The 17,512-nt window shown below is 36.0% G+C and overlaps 1 protein-coding gene across 4 annotated transcripts in view; it reads right to left on the reverse strand.

The window, feature by feature from the left end:
- The window catches only part of LOC117409386 (lipopolysaccharide-responsive and beige-like anchor protein), a 282,415-nt gene that overhangs the window by 150,902 nt on the left and 114,001 nt on the right, over nucleotides 1–17,512 (reverse strand). For all 4 annotated transcript variants that reach the window (XM_058999629.1, XM_058999623.1, XM_058999634.1 and 1 more), the window contains exon 36: nucleotides 16,954–17,120. In XM_058999629.1, the coding sequence (XP_058855612.1) occupies nucleotides 16,954–17,120 (167 nt within the window). The remainder of the gene's footprint in view (nucleotides 1–16,953; nucleotides 17,121–17,512) is intronic.

Consider the following 17,512-nt stretch of genomic DNA (forward strand, 5'->3'; position numbering starts at 1 on the left):
TTTAGCTGTAACACTCCAGAGGACTTCATATGGTAAATCAGCAATACATTTATATATATATATATATATATATATATATATATATATATATATATATATATATATATATATATATATATATAAAAAAAAAAAAAAAAAAAAAAAAAACCACCACAAACCATTTCAGGTATAGTAAAGGCTCCAAAGGAACCTTGGTTTACAATACATGGAAATTTAACTTTAAAATCACACCAAGTGATTTATCTTTTAAGGTCAAAACCCCTTTAGCAATAATGGTAAACAAAACGGGGAAGTTATTTTAGTCACAATTTCCAGTATTTTTTCCATCTCTAGTCATGCTGTAATTATTGTCAGTCTTTCAAAATAGGATATCCCCATTCTGTGTCCACCCATTTACACAGGTGAGTCTAGGAAACAGGCAGAGAAATAAACTCTGTTTAACAGTTCCCTTTGCCCTGTTTATAATGGTTCTCCTTGCACAGATACTGTAAGTTAAATTGCTAGTGATTAAAATGTATTTAGTTTAACTTTTTGCCCTTTCTTTAAGATTTATTTTCAAAAGCAAGCGCCTTTTATATAACACAGGGATAAAGGCAAGAGCAACTACCAGGCATTTTATTTTTCCTTAGTTATACTTTGTCATCTCGGAGACCCAGTGAAACTAAAACGATCTACAGTTTCATGACTATATTCATTAATAATAAATATATCCAAAGACTATTAAGTGATTTAATATACTAGCTCCACATAATAAATGACTTGCAAGTTTGAACCCTTTCATACAATGCCACTGCATGACAATTCTGGTATGTAATGAAATAGTAATATGCTTTAAAGCTAAATAGGAAACACATCTTTGCATGCTAGTTCATGGTAAGACAGGGGTAATGGAGATTACAGTCTCTATACCACCCCTAGTGGTCATGTGATCTACTAGATGTGCTACAACAATCATGGGACCTTCACAAGGGGCATAACAGGGGTTGTCTGTGGAACCACAAACCTTCAAAACTGTATCTGTTTCCACTGGAGCAACGCATTGTGGGTTATTAAGGCTATTCTCAAATGTTGTGGCATCTCCTCTCCCCCCCCACCCCACCCCCCCACCCCATTTGTTTGGGTCTTCATCAATCAGAATTGAAAAGGGTTTAATTCCAAAGCTTAGCGTTAAACACCCAGATACCTGGATTCACAGCATGTACAGTATGAATCGTTATCTATACAGACAACATGTCTGGTCCTGTGTAAAATCTTCCAAATTCTGCGAATGAGCAGTCCATTAAAGACTACAGCCTACACAATATGCTATTTCTGGGGAATTATTTAAGGAATTTAAATACAAGCACCATTCATTTTAATGTAGCATCTTCTCAAAATCAGGTGAAGTAAATTGTTAGGGGAAAAAAGTAACTTCTTGGCTTTTGTCTGTAAGCCTTAGATTACTTTATCTCTCCCCTTAAGCTAAACACAACATAGAAAAAGCACTAATGGAATCTCCTTGCCAGAATGGAAAGTTTGATAGCACTCTTATTTCAATGTCTGAATTGTTCTTCTTTTCTGACAAAGACAAATGATTGCCATCAATCAAGATCCAATCGGTTATACAGAGACTCAGAGCAAATGCATCATTCTTTACCATTTTGTATGCTATTTGTGTAGCCTTTGCTTCATAGTATTTTATAGAACGATAAAAAAAAAATTAAAAAAACCCAGCTGCAAGATAGATCATTTACACCCACCGTAAAATTAACTTTCATGAAAAATGATAGTTTTTAACCTCTGATAATGTCTAAGTTATACAGAGGATATTACTATGGGGTTCATTTCTGGCTGCAGATTATGTAAATTATACTATATGACCTTTATCATTACAAACAGGACATGCAAAACACACATTATTTCATATATCACTCGAAAGCAAGGCACTTTATAAAGGACAAACAGTCATTTATAATATTCTTGCTGGATTAATAAGGTTACAGTCAATGATATCAAGTATGCATGGGAGATTTCTTTTCTTCCTTTTTCATTAATATTGCCGATTGGTGTTCTTCCTTTAGATTGCTTTTGCATTTCTTACTGATATTACGGTTTTCATTTCATAAAAATGATCTTAAATTTGCATAAACCATGTGTTTATGAAACAGAGTAAGCAAATACATGAATAAATAAATGAAAGATATCCTGTTATCGTGACATTTATTTATGTAATGGTACTAAACTACCCTACCCTAACCCTAAATTAAAACAAACCTCTCCAAATGTCTTATAGCGGAAATGAAATGAAACTACATGATTAAGCACCATAATTTTCCAGATGATTTGTGCCCACCAACAAACGACACCCACTGTGTATTCTTTACCTATCTGAACAACAATTGTAAGTCGCCCTGGATAAGGGCGTCTGCTAATAAATAAATAATAACAATAATAATGAATACTAGCTAAACAGCTGATTTGTTTATTTTGTATTGATCCTTATTTGCAGTGATCACTTTGATAATTTAGGGCACACTGTTTTCAATTAAAATCTACACATTTTAATACAGTAAATTAGTTATCTGTGAATGTAAAATGTACAATAAGCCTCCAATTCAGATGGCATCTAATCAACTGTAAGATCTACTCAAACATACTGTACAAAAATGCACTCTTTCTTTCAAGTGACGATGTTGCTGTGTGCTACCAAAAAAAAAAATTAGTCACAAACATTATTCGATCCTCCAAGCTAGACACTGCAAGATAAATCAAAGACAGAAACATAACAAAGAGCATCAACAACATGGGTAAATACGATGCTGTACTTCTGTAATCTTCCTTTAAAACATACCACAGGTGACAAATTACTTTTCACTCAACAGTAAAATCCATTACACAGTTTATGTATTTAAAACGACATGTAGTTTTAAACTACATGGGTTATTTAAATTCTCACATGCTAGTTTCTTATCTTTGTGCATTATTTTACCGAAAAACTAAATTAAACATCTTTACGCACATGCAATCTGTAATACTTTGTTAAAAGTACGTCTAACTGCAATTAAAACTGTAAAACCCTATGCGACAAATCGCACATCTTGCCAGGTAAATATCAAACAAGCAGATCATGGGATAGCTTCAGCTTTCAGAAGGATTACGCAACTAGAAGATATTACTAATATGTTACCTTGAGTTACAAGTAACACCAAACAGATGGGCCTTTGATCCACATTAATGTTCTGGGGTTTGTTTTAACAAAATTGTTTATTATTGCCTAATATATCTTTGTGTGTGTTTTCTGAAAAATTACAGTTATGGTATGCATTGACATTCGCCTGGTTCCATTTCAATTATGCATTACATGCAGGAAACAAGGAATTGGACATATCATTAATTTGATCATGGCTTGGAACCAAATACAGATTGCTCTGTTAAAAAAAAAAAGAAAAAAAAAGATTATTCTTCTAAGGCGCAAGCTCTATAGGAAAAATCTTTTGTATATTATTTTTCAAAGTAAGCACTTCATTTTAGTCTACAGAGTTATCTGAAGCAGTTGTCTGATATTAGGACCCCTTGCGGCTAAAGGTTAACATCAGTGTTTATCCAGTAGTACAGGAAATGGTATGTACTGTATAAACTTCATTTATAATAACAAATCCCCTTTGACATGGTCAAATGCTTTGCTGTACATAGATTTTAAAACAAGATATGCAGATGTATTATAACAGTTTCCAAAGGGGTACATGTTTGTCAGAGATAAGAGACATCTTAACACAAAACTAGTGCCGTTGTTTCCAACATGGAAATTTGGATAGAAATCACACAGGCATGCTTTCATTTTAGAAGCGTTTGGTCCTATTGAGGTGTAAAGCGATTTTCTACCCCTAGGGTTCCACTGTCGAATCCTAAAGAGATACACCCAGAGGTATAGCACATTATTATAACCTTTACGGACATGAGTATCTCCATTACTTTGGTTTAAGGGTACAGACAAATCCCTCATTATATTTATACAAAAACCAAGAGTAATAACACCAAGTCAACAGCCTGATAAATTTGAGAAGCTGTCCAAGATGGAGCCTAAAATAGTTCAAATGACAAGCTGCCCTGTTAAACGTTCATGATTTTGAGAAAAGTAATATTAAAGTGGACACAAATTCATTTTATGGTATAATAAATGTATAGTACACCCTAAAAAAACAAAACCTGTAAACTGTGTAAATATACTGAATTTTTACCTCTCTCGTTATCAAAATGCTCTGGAAGCCATGAGACCTCAATCTTGGACACAGAGCACTATGTGATGTTTTGATGAGATACTGGCTCAGTATGTCCAATTTTGTTAGTTACAATGATAACATCCAGTGAAATAAGGTGCATAACAAACAGGTGGCAAACGTGAAAACCAGTGACCACTATAAACATCCTAACTGAACTAACACCCTTAACATGAACACTATATTTTTTGATGAAACTGGTGAAGAACAACGCCGTTTAATTTCAGAGCAACCCAGGAAGTATAGAAGAGGTCACAATAATATCAAATGTGATCAGAGCCCTGGGTAAATGAATCCGCATTGATTTTTATTAAACCAGGTTGCATTCAGGCTTGCTGGGCTTGGGTGAGCTTTAATGCAGTCAAACCAATTTAGGCAGGTTCATTTCCAGACATCATAACAGCTTCTTCAGTGGAAAGCAGTGGCAAAGACACTTCAAATATCCTGGACTTGTGCCGAAAGAAAACAACCGGAGTACTCGCCTCACTGCTGGTTATTCCTAGGATCAACAAAAGCAACACGGGAGAGAAGGCTTTTTCTTGTAGAGCTCCTTAATTGTGGAATGCTCTGCCTTTGTTTGTCAGGGAAGCTGGGACAGTTACATTTTTCAAGTCAAGACTAAAAACGCACTTTCATAAAATGGCTTAGTGGGTTTTAATGCAACTTTAAAATTGCTGCTTTTGTATAATAATAATAATAACAATAATAATTATTATTATTATGTGTATACTGTTATTTAAATCTGTTATTTATATTTTCTGATTGTGGCAGTTGTATGTGTATCATGCTATACAAATGTAGTGTGGTTTGTTCTTTTTTTCTGCTATGTACTGTACAGTGCTTTACAATACTTTTCTATAAAAAGCGCTATATAAATGCAATGAATAAATAAAATGAATAAGTAACAATAATCTCAGCTTTATACCATCCAACAGGCAAGGCTTCTCATATAACACCACAAAACAAAATGCACTTAAGCACCAGCCTTTCTAACTAATCAGAGATAATCCCTTTATGAGCAAATGGGAATTGAGAAATAAAATGGAGTGAAATCGCATCTCCATAATATCAGCGACTAAGGGGGATTAGCCTATTCTCTGGAGACGCACAGCAAATAAAAGCACCGTTCCAAGTATCGCACAAAGCTGCAAGATGAAAAATGCAAATGGATTCCTAATTACCTATGGCTTATCAAGACGCACCCCCCAATTAACAGCAATTAAACTCAGTGTACATTTTATGACAAAAGGGCTGAAAATGATATGCTAATTATTACAGCCTACTTCTAGCCAACAGCAGCAAACTGAAATTCACAACATTGAAGCTGCCTTTCTTTTTTCAGAGAAAGATAACTGCTCATCTATCCTGACCTTACAAAACACAAATCAAGGTTAAACTGCTAATTAATATATACAGGCAAGGTCAAAATGGTTTAAATGACTGCATTATTGGAAACATATTTTTATTTCCACCCTGTGTATAGTATGTTGCTGCTGAAAGAATACTTTTATTCCAGCACAATAATATACACTTGTATAATGTTTTGGTGTTAGTTTCAATATGGTTCTTCAGTCAAATATATAGCATGGATAAAAAGCAATTGGTTAAATTAAATCATAATCCCATTCGGAGTGTGATGACCCGATTACAATCTTAAAAAATAATAAAACTACTCCTTGGACTTCAAACTGCTAATTGTACTGCTAACAGTCACCCTGTACTTGTAGCCTCTTTCTGTATGTAATGGAACCCTTTGTTATACAAGAGCCTACTGCTCAGAGCATAAAATCATAATAAAAATAAATCTTTTCAGAAAGCTATCTGACCACTGACTACTGCTGCAAGGTAATCGGCTAAAACAAATGTATCTCCTCCCTGCCTCTGTTTATTTCCCTGAGGGAGACATTTGCTGCCTCGTACCCTGGAACAACCACCGATTTATTTCTTGAAAAAGATAGAAATGCTGCTGCACCTTCAAAAAGAACCCAGTACGGCAATCATCGTAGGTCGCAGCCTGAGGAGACACAGAAAATATGAACTCTAAACTGGATCTGCTGCTAATTTTTCTAAACACAGTCCAATGTGTTTAAGTATGTTCCTCAGCAGCTTTTTACATATATTAAAGCAAGAAAGTAAAGACATGGTGCATGTATTTTGACAACATAATCCATCTGAAAAAGGTGCAGGCATACAATCAGAGAATCACACAGCTGATCATTACAACCAAAGTGTTTTGGCTTAAATGTAATGAATCCAGTTCTGTTTCAAAGCAATTCTGTATATTTTGGCAGGTAAGCAGTAATTAGTAACATGTCTGCGTCTGAAAGCTGAATATCTTAATTCATTTCAACAATCTTTAGATCATTCTGAAGTAGCTAAGGGGACAACTACTCAAATGGTTCAGTTCAAATACAGGCCTCATATATGCACCCACACAACACATTTAACATCTAACATTTAAAATGATTGTCGCTTTTTCTATTTATTTATTTTCTTTAATTAGTTTTTCTACCTTTTAATATAAACATTGGGGGTCTCCCACTGCTCCATGGTGTATCAAATCATTGACTTTTGTGAATGGAGTGAAGGTAATATTCCAGCTTTCACTGTCACTCACTACAGTAGCAGTCCTTTAATCCAGCACTCTAATCCTCTTTGCTGAATTTGTGTAACTCGACTATGTATACATGACAGATTAATCTAGCAAAGCTGTCTCTTAGGTGGAATATTATTGCAGCTAGATTTACTAGATTAACACCTCAAGGCTATTATTTATTTACATTAAATAACCTACTCAAATGTTTAAAAAATATTGGTACCCTGGCCTGTAAACTTTTGACGACAACTGTATATATTTAAACATGTTTATGTATTTCTTAATCCTCTACTGTATTTACACTATGCATCTTTGCAAAAAATAGACAATAACAAATATTATTAGACAAACTTACCAAGTAAAAACCAAAAGGCACTGTTCTGAATGTTTTCAATCACAAAGAACCACAAATAATTGTAGGGGCAGAACTAATAAATCTGCTGGTTACAAAGATCCTAAGGAGGTGTAACTGACTAAGAAGTATAACAAAAGTTTGGGAAAATGAATGACACAGTAAGATTTGCTGCTATAATGCTCCATAGGTGAAATGTGAAAAATAGGGATCTTCTGCTTAGGAATCCCCCCTCCCCTCCCATCAGGACAATGTATTTTATGTACCCTTTTCTGCTTTCACTGCAAAAGAAAGTGCTGTATCCCAAAGATAAAGGAGATTTTTGGTAAATGGTGAAAGTGCAGAAATAAATGACCTGCTCGGCCAGTGTGTAATTATAGTGGCTGAGATCGTTACAATCTATCACAGGAGGGAGGATGACACCACACGAAGGGGTAAGTCAAAGGAGATAGCCTTTGACTAACTACTGGACCCTGACAATCGATACTGCCTGGATACTGTGTCCTCAAAAAAACAATTGAACTCCTAAAAACTTCCAAAATAGCTTTCTCACTCAGATATTGATCAGGACACCATCGTGACCTTACTCTGGCAAGGCCATGCTTGCTTAATGGCATATTAAACTCATAAATCCTGGCTTGTAACATAAAAGCTGTGCATTTAACAATGTAATGGGGTTCACACACAAGTATCCTCTTCTTTGCTTTAAAAACAAAGATTGAATTAATAAGGGTTTAAATGATCTTACTGGTTTATTTTTTTTTATTTTATTTTTTTTACAACTTCTAAAATTATGATCGCTTTTTAATGAATCTCTGTAAAAAAGATGGCAACACTTTACAGCAGATGCACCAGGCAAAACAAATGCTAATCTTTTGTTGCTGGTGTACGGTGCTGCAGGACCCTTAAATGAGGATTTAAAGCAATATAAATTACAGCACCATATGGAAAGCGTCAGCTGCTCAGTACTCTTTAATATGCCCCAGTTTGACACTTTGTTGGTATTCTGTGCAATCTTAGTAACTGTATTGTTTATACTTCTAAAGGTAAATGTTTTCATTAAATGAGTTTATGAAATTCTGTAACCCCCTGTACTATACGAAGGCACATTAGCACTCTTCTTCAGATAAATTATGCAATGCATTCCTGTCAAATTTAACATGCTCCCTAAGGATTAAATAACGTCCTTTTTCAGATGTCGTTTTTTGTTTAAGAGACATGCTATAAATGATAAATGCCGGAAAGACTTTCTTTGAAAATTGTTTAAAAACAGAGTACTTGAAATGTTCCCTGTCCTGGCAGGCATATTACAAACTAATGGCTGAAGAAATTAAAATATTAAAAAAGTGTTTGTATCCCCTTTCCCACAGTTCATACATGTTTATTAAAATATATAGATTAATGATTCATCTGTTTTTGTTTGGTTTTTTTAAAATCAAACTTACATTCTCTAATTATTTAAATATGCCAGTACAGAGTTCAGTGAGGGGGAGGGGGAAAGTAAAAAGGAAGACATATTACCATTTTACAGTATACTGTACATGGAGGAATAACATGTTTGTACTACATCGAAGTCTGCTTATTAGCACAGCATGTAACTTCTTTTATACAGTATCTTCATTATATTTGCAACACAGGAAGAACAAACCCCCATAACAAGCAAGGTCTCAGATAGAAAATAATTATATGTTCTGGCTTTTTGGTACTCAACATTGGGTTTCACTGCAGTACAGTGGGTTTGAAGCTCTCCGTGGTTGTTTAAAAAAAAAAAAAACAGAGTGACTTAAACTTAAGAAAGTTTTTGAACTTCAGCCACCACATGCAGGAATCATTACACTGAAAAGAATGGCAGCAGTCAGTAGGTGGTGGTGGTGTTTAGGGTTTTGTGGGCAAAGTTATGACCTTTGACTCTTCAATGACAAAGTTGGCTATTAATATGAACTTACGTCGGTACAGTCTGGTTACAAAGAACCCTGCTGCTAAACACCAGAGGAGGAGCTAGTGCTCGAGGGGATTCAATGCACGAAGAGATGCTAATTAAATTGAGTGTCCTCACCTCGTAATGAGAAAGTGAAACACTATAATTAAAGTCTGGAAAGTCTAAGGACTGATGTACCGCTATAAGCCTGAAGTAAGCAACATCATTTTCTAATTCAGTTAAAAGTGTGACCCTATAATTAGCAGGTATGTACCCATTTTACAATCATTTTCTTCTGCACTGAATTGGTTTCAAGACAATTTATCAATATTTTCAGTTCTAGGTCAATCGTTGCATGTCTATTGAGGATATTTAAAGTGGCATCATCATATTTTTTGAACATCCAGCTAGCTTTCCTTCATTTCAGTGCCCTTCTCAGTGTGGTTAAAAAGCACATCCAGGATAAGTAATAAAAGTGACCATATAGCCACAGATCTTCATGGTTTCCAAGTGAGCAACATAATAATTTGTGACTGCTTTTAATATCTATTTATTTTTAAACATTCTTTGACCAGGCTGTTCTCTGTAAGAATACCCTGGGGATTTAGAACGAATTCCTTCACCAGGCACAGACCACAAGCACTGAAAAACATTAAAAATAAATTAGCCACCCAGTACATAAAACACTGACAAAACATGGCTCTCTAAGTTACCAATCCTTGGAAACTGACAATTAAGCAAAACTAAGGGGAGCCATCATAAAAACCCAGTCGCAAGAGCCAATGGACTGAAAGCCAGAAACCCACTGATCTGAATTCTAGGTGTGCCATAGTTTGCTGTGGGAATGGAAGTTGCAGGACAAAATGGTCTCGCAGATAAACTGTGCCAGAATGCACGGCAGAATTCCTTGTTGGGATGAGCTTTTCGTACATTTTTATTAACGTTTAAATGCTATGCAGGTGTCAGCGTTTAAACCATATCTACATACACACACTCTCTTTATATTACATTCTGATACTGACAGCCCTGGTTAGTACTTTCTAAGCAAAGAAACCCTAAATAAGCAAATAATGTTTTAACATTACAAAGACTTAACTACAAAGTTAAAAAAATGTTTTTTTTATAAATACACACAAGTATATATTGAAATTAGGGCTGTCACTTGATTCAAATTTTTGATCGGTTAATTTATGGGCATTAGTTGATTAACTGGTAGATTAAAAATCAGTAGATTCATCCATGCACATTTTTAATAAAGGCAACAATCTTATAGCAGCTGTCCTGCATGTTCTCATATGTGAACACTCCAAAAGAGAAAAGCAGCCCAGGGCCGGCCTAGATTTAGGCCGCCGTTTCAATGTGGCCCAGGGCCTGCAATCTGAGACCAGGGCCGGCCTTTACATATGTATGAACGCAAAGCAGACTTAGGCCGCATTTTCAGGACGCATAGTTAGGGACTAGAGAATAATAATGGCAATAATAATAACGTGTAAACAGAATAGTTTAACGATTGTTTTTGTAAACAATTACGGTATACATGCAGAGTAAACAAATACGTATAACTGAGAAAAAACATATATAATGTTATTTAATTAATGTTATTTAATGTTGTGTCTTTCCTTAGGAGGGAGCAGTAGTATTAAGTGGTTAGTCGTGAGTTGTCTTGTGAATACCAGTCCTTGTATGTACAAACTGTTAGTCATTTGCAATCTCAGTGAAGCATCCATTACGAAAATAAATATTTATACCTGTGAACACTAGCAATGCAGTTTCCTGCATTCTAAATACCTGTGTGTTCTTGAGAGAATAATGTGATTGTGGGTGGGGGTCACCCTGTTGCACACCATAACATTAAGTCAAAATAGTCAATAATATTGTTTTTGTTTTTTTTTACTATATACAATAAAATTGCTACTGTGCTACATTAAAAAAATATATATTAATAAGAAACATCTGCTACAAATCAAGGATTACTGTATATCCCGGTAGCTCTTCCATAGTTCCACATTTTAGGCCTGCTTCTCAGTCACATATATGAATGCACAAAGGCACCGCAAACCGCAAATGTGAACGGGGTTTCAGACCTAAATATGCAGCGGCCCTGGGCCAGCACAGTAGTGTGAACGGGGTCTTAGTAAAGGTCTCTTTGTATTTGTACTGCACTATTGAGATGTACCTGTGCTGGCCCTGTGGGCACAAAGTGACTAAAATAAACTAAACCTTTTTTATTATTATTATATTCAAAAGAAAATAACAAAACCAATAATAAAAAAATAACAAAAAAATGGCAGCTTACATGTTTCAGAATCAATCAAATGCACAGATTCCAATACATTGTTATATTAACACATTGTTATATAAGGGCAGCAGTGTGGAGTAGTGGTTAGGGCTCTGGACTCTTGACCGGATGGTCGTGGGTTCAATCCCAGGTGGGGGACGAGGCTGCTGTACCCTTGAGCAAGATACTTTACATAGATTGCACCAGTAAAAACCCAACTGTATAAATGGGTAATTGTATGTAAAAATAATGTGTAAAAAATAATGTAATTGTATGTAAAAATAATGTGATATCTTGTAACAATTGTAAGTTGCCCAGGATAAGGGGGTCTGCTAAGAAATAAATAATAATAATAATTAACTACTGTTCAGGGATTGGTGCCATAAACGGGAAGTTGACAAATTACATAAAGGACATTTAATTTTTATTTTTTTTGATTAGCGCAAAAGTGTACTGGTAAATTAAAGCCTATACATAATTTCTTTACACTTACGTGTTCTCTGACTTAATATTGAAATAAATTGTGTAATACGTATTAACAGGGATGTAAGGGCTAAATAAATGTCAGTCGTCATCTAGAGGGTTCTGTTTATTAAGGATGTTTGCTTTTTACTGCCATCAGTAACTCCATCGACAGTAACTTCTGAACGTTTTCATATCAAATGGTGAAGCATTCAACTTGTGTTTTTGTGGTATAGCAATTTTGTTTGGCATAATTATTTACGTATCACGGTTCTCGTCCAGTTCCTCAGAATACTTCCCAACGTGGCTTTGCTTCGTTCCTTTGTTTAGAGATGCCATTTTATTAAAAATACATAACGGTGCAGCGAAAGTTGAAAATAGTTTATCTCCTGCACGCCACTCTGCGGTGCCGCTTCGAGTGACCGCCTTCATTGGAAACAATTGGTACTGCCGCGCCGCGTCTAGTGTGAATGGCCCTTAAGTGTGCACTGATGATTAAGCAACAGAAGCTACATTAGTAATGCAGCTAGAGAATTTGTAAATTATTGCAAGGCAAAATGTATATATTAGTAACTTAGATCAGGAAGCCTTTAAAATGGCAGAGCCTGGTGTTTATTCAACTAATAAGTCTTGTTATGGGAGACTGATCTTTAGATAAGAAAGCAGCCACATTTGTTCAGAAGAGAAACCACACAGGCTTCAGGAGACAAGTTATAATGCCTTTGTTTTCTAAATTTGCAAAGAAAAATCCAAATGGTGATTGAATTAGCAGATACAATTTAACGCTAGCTTCTATTTCTAATTATTGTTCATATAATCTTAGGTGTCCTTTTCTTGTTTTCACATTTTCTAGATTAGTATCCATGGTGAATATATGAAAAACAAATTAAAGTAGTTAAAGTAAACCAAAACAGTATGAAATTCTGTAAAACTACACTTCATACTGGAGAAGATTAACAAATTCAGCATGACTGAGAGCACTTGTTTCTAGTTTTTCTCCCACTCGTGCCCCTCATTTATTTAATATCCCTGAACAGACGATCCACACATCTCCAGACGTATTTAAAAGGTGGTTTTAGAACTGCTGTGCTACACCAAAATGTTATAAAGACAAACTGGCAACACTAAGTCGATCTTCATTTATTCATCTGTCCCAATACTTGTATTACAGATGCAGGTAAAAGGAAATAGCACTGTGAAAGAATACATCTTACAATAAATTAGAGAGTGACTGATGTATCGCTGTTACCATTATTACCAATGTATTTTTAATAGACCTTAATTAAACTGATATGGTAGGTGTGAACTCTATTTAAAAGGACTACAGGGGCTGGGTGGTAAAGTGGATTGACAATTGGATCCAGGTTGGTAGTGCAATCAGTTAAAATGCATTTCAGTCTTGTTGGTGAAGACCAATGTGAAGTGGGGCTCTTAGACCCTGCACTGATGGGTGTCCACAAAAAACAAATGGCATTAAAATCAGCATACAACTGTAAGCAGTCTTTCAAAGCGATAAATAACAGGAAGGGTATGGAGAATGGTGGTTTATTGCAGATGCATAGAGGGCTTTGATGGATTTCTGGCTATATGGATCCTGGCTCTGTATATATACTGTATATTGTTTTTATAGGAGACAATGTTGCTACAAGTTTAAAAGGGGAAAGAGGCCTTTTGGGATTATTTTTAATTTTAAGGTAATTTTTAAAAATTGTTTTTACTATTGTCAAAAAGGCCAAGCAGACATTTCTATACCAGGTTGGGTGAACAATATAAAAGGTTTCTGAAATTGCAAACTGCACATTCATGTTCAATGTAGAGTACAATATATTTAACTTAAAAAGAAAAAAAAAAAAAAAAACTTCAGATGTCTTATGACATGCAAAGTAGAAACCAGTGTTCTCTAAATAAATTCATTAGATTTGTTTTTTCTCCCAACACAAAGATAATTGTTTTAACTTTTCCTTCATTTGCACACAGTAAGAAAAGTACAAAGATGCGTGCATCTTGCACCAAGTATTAAAATCCAGCCAGAGTTGTTTTCTTTCAGGCTGCTTACTTCTAAAATGACATACTACAAGATAAAATAGTAATGCTAATATTGATAGTTGGTCCATTACAGGTCAGCTAACTGTCCACTGGAACAGTTACAAAGCTGTTAGTTTCGATTTCACAAGGCCAATCAATACGGAGGCATACTGTTTCAATTTTGCCTGCATTGATTTTTTTTTATAACACCACAACCTCAGGCATTCATCTTTCTGAAAGAAGGAAGATTTGATTTACTGAAGAAAAATTGGAGACCGCATCGCAAAGATTTTTCCGGCAAGCCCGTGACACAGAAAAAGATGAATGTCCCTCAGGCTGGGAAGCCTCAAGCTTAAGGGCATCCATTAGATTGAACACACTGAAGCTGCAGAAAACGAGCTGCTTAGAAGAGAAGGGGGGGGGGGGGGGGGGGGGGGGGAGGGGGAGGGATGGACAGCACTTCAAAAATCAGTCTGATCTCTTACCAAACGACTGGGGGAAGCAATACTAAAATCTCATTATAAAAAGGGAGACTGCAAGAACTTTGTCATCTCTCGTGATCACTTTTATATTCACCACTCTACTTGTACACACAATTCTGTCCTGTAACAAGGTGCAAAGACATCATCTTTCTTAATACCAAGAGTGAATCTCCATGGTACATTAGTCAGCCTATTAGAAAGCAATGAAGGACGATATGAGAAAAGGGGAGTGTATCCTCTGAGACTTCAATCCAGCATTCTCCATCATCTCTCCTCATCTTTCTTACATTCAGCCACTTTACCAGGTGTCATCTACATGAAAGATGATTTGTCTCCTGACCCAAATAAACACAATGGCTGAGCCATAGTCTGTACCAAAAATAAATGACTTCTGCCACGCTGCTCATTTGCGTGGACCCCTTCTTGCTTATTCCCCTTTTTTTCTGAGATGTTCTGTTTTCACCTGATCCTCAAGCGTCTGTGACAGTAATGTATGGATGAACAGGTACTCCCGCCTGTCCCTCACGTTTCCTCCTATCACGCAGCACTTGAAAAAAGCAATGACAGTAAAGGGCAAGCTGTTATCAGAGCACTGCAAGTAGAATACTTTGTTTGCCAGACAAACCCCCAGGACTTTCAACAACCCAGTCAAAGGGGGAAAAAAACCTAACACCTCTTCTCTCTGGTGGCAAAAGCTGGTGTAAGCTGAATATTAAGTCACAAATTGCATTCTGGCAGGTCACTGTTTGTCACAAAATATTAGATGCCTGCTGTGAGGAAACAACAATTCCCATCAGCTTCTGGGAAAATATTTTCATTTTTTATTGAACAAAAACTTTGGGGAATATGTCTTTATGAAACGCTACAAGGGTTTGCAAATTTTACACCTTCACAAAAGATTGTAATCATAGCCGATGCTATCCTTGCAGTGGCAGATTGCATTTGGTCTCAAAATTCAATTTGCACTTTTGTTTTTTCTTTTCCCCCTCTGCCCTGTTTGCAGTTATGCTGCAGTACCAGATGTTTCTCAGATGCCACATGCTGGGGCTCCATTGCTGAATGCAGCACCTGACCACCTTGGTAATTGACGAAAAATATTGATGTAATGGCACAGGTCTGATTGTGATTTATTAAAACCACTGCCGATCCCAGGCTGTCTGCCAGCATTGCAGCCTGCTGATCGCATGGCATTAGGAAAGCTATCAATATCAAAACAAAATAAACAACATTAATTGGGAAAGTATTGGAGCTTTAGAGCTAGATCTCAGAGCAAATTATATGGATTTGTGCGAGTGCAGGCGAAAAAAGACAAACAACTAACAATACCACAACCCAAGTATTTATACATCTCCTGAGATTAAACCTAGCATGCCAAGAAAAAGGGAGCTTAAAAAGATGCCTGTGACACTTCAAGAAAGTAATCCTAAATAGTATGGTTCATTAAGAAATATTTATTCTGTTTAAGTTTACTTTGATCCAGAAATCTAGTGAAAAAAAACAGGATTGTGGTTATACTCACATAACAGAAACTGGATTTTCAAAAGAGAACAAAACACTTGGAAAGGAGCAGATATTTATTAGAAGGAAATGCAAAGTTACTGGGATTTTAAATGCCAGTCAAAAAAATCAGGAGATATATACAAAAATGTGCACAAATCATGCTCTGATTGTGAGAGAACTCTGAAGACTGCTGTGATGCCATTGCTTGTACATGCACAGGCAGTACTGAAGACCACCCCCCCCCCCCCCCCCAAACCATAAGAAGCTACTACCAAATTGCAACACAGTAGTATCCATTTCATTTTTTGTTTAGTAAACAATCCGTAACAAAATACAGGATTCAATAATTGTATATTTCCCCCGATAAACAGAAACGGATGGCTTTGGGTGCAAGAGTAGTCCAAACTGCTTGAGATATGGGTTGGCAACATTCATTCTTGCTGCAGTAGAACTACTGAAATGACTACACAAACCTCAAGTTCTTCAGATTCATTATAAAATCACACTTCAAGTATCCCAACTGTGTGAAAATATAAATTAGTTGATCTTGCAATTCTCACACAGCCGTTAATACGATGAAGACACTTTTTAGCAAGCTCCAGAAGATTTTAATTGTTGCAGGCCATTGTACAATTGTGAAAATTAGTGACATTTCAACAGAGGGAAAGGGTCTCACCTAAAGCAGTAGTAAAACACTAAAAGGTTTAGATAAAAGCACTCTATTTTCCTCTTTCAAACCAAATGTACTTTGCTGGCCTACTACAGGAAATTCTATACTAGGCTGAACAGTTTGCTTTAGGCTAGACTTCAAACCACAACTTCAAATAATAAGTGGGGGTAAACCTGTGGACTTTGCTTTGTGCAGACTAAAACATCTCGCAGCACTTTCCGAAAGGACAGCAGGTTCACATTTCCCACTGCAACACCTGGTACACAAATCCAGGACCTACATTCTCATCCCTGTCTCCCAGGCAGTTCTGGGTGCCTTAAATCAGCAAGGACATTCTTCTACACTGATCTCCTATATCTCGCTACATTAAACACTACCTGTAACAGTGAGCAGCATTTCTGAAATGTTGGTTACCTTGGAGCAGAGCTCCCCCAGGCTCCATGCTTGTCCGTGAGGATGTGGATGATTTTCTGGATCAGCTGAGTTGCCGTCACGTGGTCCCGATATTTGGCTGCTCGTATCAAATGATCACACATCTTCTCTTCATCTCGTTTTTCTGCTGAATACTGGGCACTCTGAGACTGTCAAGATAATCAAAATGTTATGGTTTAACTTAAAAATCAAACACAAAACATAATCAAAATAAGAACCAGGCCGAACAAGCTTTAGGTGAAAGATTTGTTTTATTGCTTTTGAGGCAAAAGGTTTTTGGTATGTATTTTCTGATGATATTATTTAAAACCATAGATGAACAAAGTTGTTCCCATTTGCACTTCAATGCAACTCAAAGGGAAATAAATATTACAGGCTGCATCACACCTTCTATAGAATGTTTATGAATATGTACAGTGCAAGTTTCACAATTTATTAAAGTTTAAATATACCATGATTGAAATGTAACTGTAAAAGGTAATGTGAGTAGCATTTGATATATACTGGAGGTGAAATCTGTAAAGAGGACTACAAATCACTC

Source organism: Acipenser ruthenus, chromosome 2 (assembly GCF_902713425.1).
Source record: "Acipenser ruthenus chromosome 2, fAciRut3.2 maternal haplotype, whole genome shotgun sequence".
NCBI classification, from domain to species: Eukaryota; Metazoa; Chordata; class Actinopteri; order Acipenseriformes; family Acipenseridae; genus Acipenser; species Acipenser ruthenus.